The 11,460-nt window shown below is 31.2% G+C and overlaps 1 protein-coding gene across 3 annotated transcripts in view; it reads left to right on the forward strand.

Annotated features, from left to right (window-relative positions):
• Positions 1 to 11,460, forward strand: part of LOC120775776 (UNC93-like protein) — a 90,872-nt gene that overhangs the window by 62,419 nt on the left and 16,993 nt on the right. For all 3 annotated transcript variants that reach the window (XM_040106112.1, XM_040106111.1, XM_040106113.1), the window contains one exon: positions 2,197 to 2,394. In XM_040106112.1, the coding sequence (XP_039962046.1) occupies positions 2,347 to 2,394 (48 nt within the window). In that variant the 5' untranslated portion in view covers positions 2,197 to 2,346. The remainder of the gene's footprint in view (positions 1 to 2,196; positions 2,395 to 11,460) is intronic.

Genomic DNA, 11,460 nt, shown 5'->3' on the forward strand with positions numbered 1-11,460 from the left:
ATTATATTGAGTTTTTAGTTATTTATTGTTTATATTTATTTTATTTTTATTTATATTTCATTTTTTGGTTTAATATTTTATTAAAAAAAGTGTTATATAAGGCTAGTGGCTATTTATTATTTTTTATTAATTTTTCTTTTATTTATTTATTTTTTTTTCACACCAAAAAAAGTTGCCCTACCCAGCTACTCGTAATTTGCAATTTGTCAACAGTCAAAGCAATTGTAATTTATAGTAACTATATTTAGCATGACAACCACATCTCGAAACAGCAATACAATAGATACCCTCCTTGTACATTAAAACTAATTCCAGTGGCTTTAAAAATATCACATTTACACTTTAGCTCATTTAGTTTTTGTTATAAGTATAGTCTAGTACCTAGTACTAGCCAATTAGCTGCATTGTGTAAAATTTAATTGCAAAATCATAATGATTAACAAAAGACCTTAAGCTCAGCCAATCAATTACATGCACGCATAGTTTTTCACAAAAAAAACAAAAATAACAAAAAAGTATTATAAAATAATATTTCCCTCGCATAAGCACTATATACATTTATTTCAATCTGTTCTGTGATTTCCAAGTTCAATTAATGTGTTTAATGAATTGAAATTAAATGAGTTTAATTATGGCTTTTAATTCAACGTTGTATATTATCAGTGTTTTGTGACTTTTAGCGGATCTGTAACAATAATAAGCGCAAAAAAATATAAAATAATAATAAAATAAAAAATAATTACAAGGAAAATTAAGCTTGAGTAACAAAAAAATATTTACAGCCTATTGTTTAATAAAATATGATTAAAATAAAGTTATATTATTATTACAATTTATAGGGCAATTATTCTACTAAATAAATTGGTCTGCTAGGGAAACCACAAATATAAAAATAACTGTGATAATGAAAGTAATAAAATCAAGCTGTATGTTTGTATTAATAAAGGGACTATTACTTTAGTATTAATTCCCACTGACTATTGATTGACTTACAGTTAAGTCAAAGTCATTACTGTCAAATGATGATAAAAAAAAAATATTGTTTTTGTTTAGAAAATTCGTTGAACACCTATTTTCTATCCCTAGAATTCTGTCACAATGCTTTTTCAGTTAATTTTGTTGAATAATTTACAAGCGTCTTCGATTCGCCACTTTCCTGGTGGCTAAATAAAGCAACAACTATGTTCTCGAGTTTAATTCCATACAATAAAGTATGTATAACTCCTTAAAGTGACAAGAGTTCCGTCTATTTCACTTTATTTCATTTTATCAGAAGATCTAAATTATGCTAGTTGCATATTCGATTCACCACTCAATAAAAAAAAACATTTTTTCTGTTTTAGAATTCCTAAAATTCAGTCGATACTGTTGCTTGCTATTCCCGATCCCCAAAATTTCCTACATATATGAGCTCTTTTAGATAATTGTGTTTATTAATTCACAACGGTCTTCGCTTTTTTGCTCGCTAAGTTTGAGCAATTCAAAAAAGTATGAAAATTCTGCTTAAAGTGACAAAAAAGCTCTTAACTCACGTTATTTTATTTTATCACGCTATTCGGCTATTTGGGTGTTCGGTTCACCATTGGATGTACAATTCACCACTTACCAAATTTTGCAAATCGAACACTGATACCTTATTAGAAAAACTGACATTTAAATTTTTTTCTAATTTTGCTCTGTATTTTCCTTAAAAACGCTTGGGGAAAGCTCGTATCGAATTTTTTTAGACTTAGGGGTTCCTGATGAAATATTTACTTAGCAAAGGCTGAAGACTATTTTTACAGATTTTTTTTTATTTAATGACTATCGATAGTGTCAAGCAAAAATATAATTTATTTAAAATTGATAAAATTGATTAGAAAAGGCTGAAGAAAATTTTTATTGATTTTTTTATTCAATGATTCCCGATAGTGTCTTCATTACTTCTACCAAAAATAATTTTTTTTTTTTTTGTTGGAACTTTAAAAATCCGTTGCATTTAACAAGCAGAATATATCTGCATAAAAAATATATTTATAAGCATTATTATTTAATTTTTTTTGTAGACTTGAAATTACAACAATTTATTTTAAATTTATAATATTTTTGCTATTTATTATTATTTAATGTTAATAAATAATTTTCATCAAAAAAAAACATTCAACCCAATATTCCCACAAATAAATTAAATATTATCTTCCCATCTTCCCTTTGCAGCTTTAATTTATACATAAATAAAACCGAACTAGCAATTGATAATAACAATAATAAAGAGAGAACGCAACAGAACCAGTGAGCGGAAAGAGAGAGAGACTATATAATAAGGAGAAGTTATTCAAGGCTTGTGATTTATTTTGAGCTGACAAAATGACAGGTTTCAGCAACGGAGGTTTCGAAAACGACGAACCAGTGAAGGTGAGTGTTTAGCAACTTATTTATGCTACAACTAGTATGCGTACCTACATACATATGTAATGTGCACAAATGTTGCATTACTATTTTTATACAAAAATCGAATAAAATTGAGAGTTGAAGTGCAAAAGCAGAACAACAACATTTAGTGAGTTGCTAAAAATTCGAAATAATGAAAACAAATCAGCGTCGAGTGCAGTTATCGAACATGACTGGCTATTTATAGACCAAATGGCCGTTAATGGAATGCGCAATTATGTGCATTTGTCGCGATTTTCAATTACTTTTCAATCAAAAGCATATTATTTACTTCTGTTTGTTTATGTGCATTTTGCTTGAGAGAATTCTCCAATAAATTGATATGTTCAAAAAACGTCTAGTCACAAACTTAGTGACTGAGCAGGCTGCTTAATAAGTACATATGTATGCGCATACATTAATAGTTTATTGCGAACGGGCAATGGTGTAAAAAAGTAACCAAATAAATCAAATTAAAATTTTATAAATACAAAACAAGTGAATGCAGCACTTCCTTGTCGTTGTCATTTATTTATACACATAGATATATACTTTGTATGATGTACGTTATCTTGAATAGCTTGCTATTATTATTATATTTTTTTTGTTTTGTTCACACTTTGTACATTAATGGAAGCGTTATATGTAGATATATCAATGAGCTCACAAGTTTGACTTGAACAGAATTCCCACATAAATTAAGGCAATTTGTAGGCTACACACATATATAATTTTGTAAAAATGTAAAAATTTATATATTTCAAAAGTGTAAAAATTTATTTATTTGAATTAATAAATTATTTATTTATAATTTTGAATTATATAAATTATATGTAATTTTTTAATATTTTATCGCAACTTTTTCCACGACTTTTTGAAAATAGCAGATAAAGCTGAAATCCTAAATAATTAAATTTTAATTATTAATTTCTGAATCTTTAAAAACTATATTCAAATTCTTTCATTTCGCCAATTTGTAGTTAACTTTAAAAAAAAATATTTCATATTTTGGAAAACAATTTCCAATATTTACCAAATATCAGCCATTTTCGTTTTCGATTATGTCTCAGCTTTAAAATACAACTTTATTACATTCGGAAATAATTTTCAAAACATCAAAAAGTTGAATGTGTTATTTTGTTTCCTCTTAAATTTAACGCTAAATATTTGTGTCGCCTAAATTAATCCTCAGAACAGTAAAAATAATATTTAAAACTAATACAAAATCGCCGATTTGATAGCAATTAATAAAAAAAATCAAATTTTCTATTATAATTATAACTAAAAAATTAAAAAAAAAACAAAAGATATATTTTTTTTTATATTTAAAATTAACAAAAAATCTCCGCTTTGACAGCAATTAATAAAAAATACAAATTTTCTAATATGATTATAGCTGAAAAATGCAGGAAAAATGAATAATAAAACTATTAGCCGAAAAATATAATTTTAAAAAAATTTTCAAACTTAGCAATCAAAAAACAAAAAAAAAAAATTATTTAAAAATATAAATAAATTAATAAAAACAATGAACACCTTCAAAAAATGTACAAAAAATAATAATGCCTTCATACTCAAATGAAAGCCAAAAGCTCCATTAACAAAAGTCTATTAAAATATTTATTGATTGAAAAGTAAAAAAAATATGTACAAAATACAACAAAAACATAATAAAAAATAGGATTTTAATGTTTATGTCCGGCACGCCATACAACACTTTGTGTGGCTGACACGTGGCACGTCAAAAAATAATGAAAGCATATGCTTGAAGCAATTTTACTGCATGTAATTACATATGCACAAAAATATTTATGCACACATATACACATATGGCGGTAAAAAATAATTCAGCAGTTATTTTTATACATTTTTAATTCAGCAATTTTCGACTTTTCACTTGACATTGCGGCGCTTTTGTACTCTTAAGCAGCTTCCTCTTTTGCTTGCCTCTTTTTAATAATTTTTTTTCTTGTTTTAATTATTTCAATGTCTGATTAATTTGTGAATAACGCATTTCAATTGAAGCCAATTGAATTTTAGTGGCATAATCATGGCAAGCGTGTGTGTGTGTGACACAAAGCCACGAACAAAAACAATATGCATGCATACAATATAAGTACTTATGATTATGAGTGTGTTGGTAGTATTATGACAGCTGTGTAGACACGTATTTTTTAATGCAGTTTTTTATAAAATTTTTTTTTTTTTTGTTTTCATACTTTCTTTTTTAATTTTTTAATAATTTTTTTTCATTTCTATGGTGACATTTGATCGATTTGTGACACGATCGCCTAGTATAAAAATAATAAAATGCCAAATTACGCCGCAAATATGTCCGGCACACGCGATTAACTGATTTTCCTTTGCGTGCCATTGTGTGCATAAATTTTTTCGCAATTTAAGACACTTGTCTATAAAGTCTACATATTTATCGTAATTAGCGAGGCTTCGGTTGCGTGAAGGCGTTCAAAGTTTGTTAACAGCACGTAGCTCAGGCCTTTTTTGAGTATAAAATTAATTTATATATTCATATTCCTATGCGATTTTTTCGTATTATGTAACTTATGTAACATGAAGCTATTACGACACTTTAATTTTCGCTAACTATCAGCGGCTAACATCAGAAGTCTAGAAGCTGACAGCTGCATTTGTGTAGAAACAACATTTATTTATAGTGAAAAGCAAGATTACTTTGTAATTATGCACTCACTGCTATTGCAATGTATTAATTACACTTCATTTGTCTAGAAATAATAATATCTCAATTGCGCATAACTGATTTTAACACACTCAAAAACACGAGTCATCGATTGCCGATAGAAAAGCATAAGTGCAAACAGCTTGCGCTGCGTTGGAATTTGAGCAATATTTCGTGGAAATGAACTCTGTAAAAACTTGAAACGGTGATATATGCTTATATATGTACATTATAAGCACGTTTCTTGTGTGAGCATTTGTTTAAGCGCAATTTGTATTCAGAAACCCGAGCTCATTGAACATACATTTTAAACTTAAATTTAGGTATTAACTCGTTGAAGTAGCCAGTAGTGAAAAGAATGGGTAAACTATCCTGAAACTGGCTAATATGAACAGCGAGCGCAACTAGACACCAATATTATTTTTTCCAGATATGTAAACCATTGGTTTTTTAGCTCGATTTCGGTCTGAAATGTAACTAGTTCAAGAGAGAGATATAAAGAAACAAGTTAGGGTGAATTATGAACCAAAATCACACGCTTTTGTGTGAAAAAGTAAGAAAAAACAACAGACTAGTATATTGATGCATTCAAATTCACAATAGCTTAATATAAACTCGTTCCATAACTGGTTTAAATCTGGTGCGTTTTACTACTAGTTTATTTACTATCATTAATTACTAGTTATAAAATATTAGTTATTTAACTAGTTAGCTTTTTTTACCCAGTTTGTTGTTTCTCATTATGGTGCCAATTGGAATTTTATATGGTCCGTTTTGTACCAGTTCTGTACTAGTTATAAAACATTAGTTTTTGGACCTTTTTCACAAATGCAATAGTGAAAGTCTATACGCGTACATATTCCTTTTCCTACAGGGCACAATGCACACAAACACTTGTTTGCATAAACACTGCAGCCACTTGTCATATTAACTTTCATTACATCGCATGAGGAAGTCAGTTTACAATTCTTGAATATTGCACTGTTTATTGAGGCATATACACATATGTGCTTCTTGTGCTTCTGTTTCACTAGACACTATTGCACATGAAAACCTTGTAACAATGTTTAATTGACAACGCTGATTTACATGGCAGCACTTGTCATAATTTATGAGCACCAACTTTAATTGCAAAACAGATATGATAATTGTAAAGAGAGGTTGAGATGGGGTTGCAACACAAGTTGAGCGAAGTTTTCTTAGTAGTAAGAGATAAAAAAATAAGACTTCTGGTACTTTCAACTATGTTTATTTGCTAAGCTAGACTGTGTTTATTAAGACTGAACTAGTGCGTCTGTATAAATGCGAACTAGTACCTCAGTTTTTGAGTTATGGATCTGACATTTTGCATATGCACTTTTCTCTCAAAGCAGCTGTTTATTTGTTGGAATTGCCGATATCAAGCCACTATAACACACAGCTGCCATATAAATTGATCGATAGAAACTAAGTTCTTGTATGGAAAACTTTTTTATTTGACAAGACAACTTCACAAAATTTTACAGGAATTATTTTCCAAAATTTTAACACTATTTTCGAAAATATTGATCGAATCAGACTACTAAAACATATAGCTGCCATATAGATCGACCAATCCAAATCAACTTCTTTTATGGACTTTACTGCCAATTTATAGGATATAAGTACATACAGTGGAAAAACCATTTCGCAACATAAAATATATATTCTAGCAATAATCAAATTTTTTTAGGATTTGGTTGATATAAGAACAGATGATTTTACATGCTCATGTCAATAACCTTTCATTGCTCTTTGGACTATAAAAATTTAATAAAGTAAATAAAAACTTGAGCTTAACCTCAATTCGAGCGCTTATCTTTTTAAAGTCGAAATTGTAACGGTAATCAATAAAGAACAATACCTATTGAAATAATTGATTTTGCATTCTGGGTTAATTCAATGCTTAAATAAGCTGAGTCAGTATAAAATGTTTACCAAAATGACCAACAAAGCAGAAAGCGACAACTTTTTTTACACACAAATCAAAGAATCTATACAAATAAACATGCTTTCATAAGCCGACTTACATGTTTGAAAAAAAAATTTAAGACAGAGCATAAACGAATCGCATGAAAAAGCGCCTTGGGCGATCGAAAGAGTAGCAAGCACATGGACAGAGTACGCGCCTACATATATGTACATGCATGTGTATATAAATCCATACATAAATCAATAACTGAGCGAGTGCGAATGCATAATTCTTTTATTTAAGTCGCATGAGCGCTGCTGGCGATAAGCAATATTTCTACTTTCTCAAGTGTAAAAAGCACACAATAGCAACAGCAACAAGCGCAAACCTTACTCAAACCGCACACAACAAGCACGTGACGCCTTAAAGCAAGATCTGCACAGAACGCAATGAAATAAAAGCAAAATTTCTTAAACAAAAAACAATAAAAAGAATAAATTGCAAAAAGCCATCGCCTGACTCAAAGGCACCTTAATGCAAACAAATATATACGCCAATGGCAGAAATACATAAATAAATGACTCAAGATTAATTTAAATGACAACGCCAGTGGCTTACATACAAAGAAGAAATGCCAAAGCAAGGCAAGGCAAGCAGAAAGCAAGACTATGCGTAAAAAGAGCAAGGCGATTCGCAAGTGTCGAATCCATAGCAAACACAGATCAGTGGGCAATACTTACTTGCCAGCAGTAAAAATAAGCACTTTCCTGCACACCTACAAATATATGTATATACATACAACATATACAGAAATTGTACTCGTAAAAAATGGTATAGGCTGGCTCATAAATTGAACGGAATTGTGGTCAGCGCAAGAACTGCGCTCTGCAGCGAGTATAGAGCAGGATAAGCAGTCCGCAAGTGGTGTACAAAATGTATTCACTGCGCATGCGCATGTAACCAACATGCAATGCCTCACACATACTTGCTAACATATAACACAGCGTTATCATATGTGCATTCATTAGAGATTCTTCGCCTTTGTTCGCCTGAGACGCACCCATTTGACACTTTTTCTTCTTCACTTCTGACTTGGTGTCTCCTACATTGTATATGCTTCTTGCGTTTCTGCGTGTGTGTTGGTCTGATCGGTGCGCGGCCAGTAGCGTCAAGTACTTGGCGGTATAAACCAAACCAGTCCAGTCTAAGCCAAATCGTTTTCTTGCTTAATTTCTTTTTTATTATATTATTTATTTTAACCGCTTGCTTGCCAGTGACGCGGTTCGGGGACTCAACTTCAATTAAAAATTGAAAAATATATAGCCATTCAATTCTAGTAGCGCACAAATGGTATATAATATATAATGGAACACACATATGTACATGCATTCACAATATTTGTCGTCATATTTTTTTTAACGGAATAGATAGATAGAAGTAGAAATTGATATGAAAAAAGAAAATCTGTAATTATGGAAAATAACCGAAGTGCGAACCGCTTCTTTTAAATGGAAAATTACTATGAGGCTTTGAAGTAAGCTGGATGACTTTTCTTGTTTCTCCTAAAAAAATGTTTACATATTTTAGTAGCATTATATAAGTAATATGAACATTTGTGCACCGATGATTTTTTTATTTTCTGTTGCCTTTTCTAACAATAAATTTATATGCCATTATTCAATGTAATAATTTCTTGCGACAAATTGAAATTTAGTAAATAATCTACTATAACTTAACACGCTCCTGTAATTTTCAAATTCTAATCCTAACTACCATTCCATTTCGCCCACAAATGTAGGCAACGGCTTTACTATAACGCTAAAGTTAAATAAAATAGTTGCCTAAAATTAGGCGCAAAGTTAAATATATAAAGCAAAAAATAAAATGTAAATTTTCAGTATTCAGAAAATGTAATTCTTCGCCGAACTTAATTTAAGCAGAGTCTTTAAAAATGTTCAAAAATTATATAAGCTTTACGAGTTTAATATTCGAGATTGATGGTTAAAATAGACGGATTCTACGCTACTTGATGGCTAAAATGTGTTTGGCATCTCAATCCAATATATTTTCAAATTTGATTATTAGTCATACAGTTTCAAAATTTTATTTAATTGACACCACGCCCAAGTGTAGGCAAAGTTTTTGTTTCTTTGCGAAATATATTTGAAAGAAGAAGAAAAAATAACAAAAAAATATTGAAAAATAATCAATACTTCAAAATTTGGTATTCAATATCAGCTCAAGAGATTTAAAAAAATTGAAGATCAGACGAATCTTTGGGATATCAGATATAGTACGGCACTCTACGCAGTGCGAAGTACAAAAAAACACAAATTCTTCATATCACGCCACGTTTTAGCGAAGTCACACACCTCAAGTAGTGAAGTCTATGCTATTTAGATTTATTATAATGTATCTTCTACCGAAAATAATTTGAGTTTTCAAAAAATTCTTAATATCAAAGTGGAATTTCTGCTTCGAAGCAAGTTTAAGCTTGAACGTTGCACGCCACACACCCCAAAGTCTCGCACCTAATTGCAGCAAACTTCAACCAAGTTATGTGCACACTCAGAAATCTATACCGGATTTGAAACACTTTTAAACCGACATCGAAATATCGCGAAAGCATAAATTATTCCAAATATCCAATATATCTACGACATATTTATGTAAACCATTACCGATTCGTTCGCATTTTGGCTCACTTCGTGTATAGCCAATAAATGGTGACCAGAAAATAAACCAGAAAACTTTTAGCAAGCATGCAACAAATTTTCGGCAGCCAGCAAATTGTAATTATACACCAAGTCCAAACATGCAACCAGGCAGCTAAGAGCCGTGCTACGCCACACAGCCACAATCCGGCAACAGAGGCCACGACATAATAAAATATAAAATAATAAAAAAAAACTAAAGAAAAAACCAAAACTTACAACAAGAAGCACGACTTGCTCCAACAGCTAAAAATAAACATGCAAACTGTGTGTGCAAATCTCGTGCTGTAACCAAAAGTGGGTTTCGGCCGCGCCAACCAACCTGACTGGCAGTCAGCCAACCAACCAGCCGGCCAAGCAAGGCTTGTCGCTTAGATACGCAGCTGGGTGGCCGGTGTTGGTGGTCGGTTTGCTTGCAATATGCGATTGTCGGCCGCAGGCAATGTTGCTGGGATGCTGAGTACCCCAAACAACTACATATGGCTGCGCCTCTAAGCCGGTCTCAAAGTGTAATAAATGCCTTACGGACATATATATATGTATGAATGTGCGCACACGCAAAGTCAAATCACACTTTTTGTTGTATCTGGTTGTTGTTGTTGCTATTTTTGTAGTCGCTATTTATATGCTTGCGGTTGACTTTTCTTTGTGTGAATTTTGTTTAACTTTTGCGGTCAACAGACATGACAGACAGACCGAGCAACAGGCGGCAGACGACAATTTGAGCCACAGTTCAGCTGGCGCAAGCAAATATAAAAAGACAGCTAAAAGCAGAAACAAAGTAAAATAAAAGTAAAACACATTGTGGAAAAATAGCAGAAAACCATAAATACGTAGACATTTGCAGCAATCAACTGCATTGCTGTGTGCAGTATAGCAGTATTTAACTTTTGTCAACAATGTTTATAAATATTTGTTGCTGGCAACATTACTTTTATTTATAATAAATATTGCTTGCAACGTAGACATTTGCAGCAAACACCGGCATTGCTGTGTGCAGTGTAGCAACATTTTACATTTGTCAACAATGTTTGTAAACATTTGTTGCTGGCAACATTACATTTGTTTACGTATTATTATGTTTTGCTTTATTTCTATATATATTTTTATTTTATTTTAAAACAACTAAATATTCCTTTCTAAGCTTAGCAACATGTGTCTAAACATATTTATAACACTTGACTTAGTTCTCACAACAGTAACACCTACGCAACCGCAGCAAAAACCGCACCGAAGGTTGACACTTTATGAACTCTAAATTATATTTTATAGTATTTTTTGTTATTACAACAATAACAATATTTTTATACCTTGCACAGGGTAGACTAAGTTTGCCGCGAAGCTTATAATACTCAAAAAGAAACGTGGGAGACCCTAAAAAGTAGATACCATATAGCCGCGTTTCAAGCTGAGTCGGTTTAGTCGTCTCCGTCTGTTTGTATATTTTCGAACCTCGTTCCTTAGTTTTCGAGATATCGATTGTACAGTAATTTTTCTTCCCTAGAATTTGTCAGAATCGCCGATTTCTGGCCGCTTTGGAAATTTCGCATAGATAATTACCTAAGGCGAACATATTGTTCAGATCTGACTACTATAACATAGAGCTACCTCACAAACTAACTGATTAAAATCAAGTTAAAGACCTTTTTGTACCCTTTAGGCTATTAGAAATGCAATTTTGAAAGGTATTATAACTTCGTTACGGCCGA

Source organism: Bactrocera tryoni, chromosome 4 (assembly GCF_016617805.1).
Source record: "Bactrocera tryoni isolate S06 chromosome 4, CSIRO_BtryS06_freeze2, whole genome shotgun sequence".
Taxonomy (NCBI): Eukaryota; Metazoa; Arthropoda; class Insecta; order Diptera; family Tephritidae; genus Bactrocera; species Bactrocera tryoni.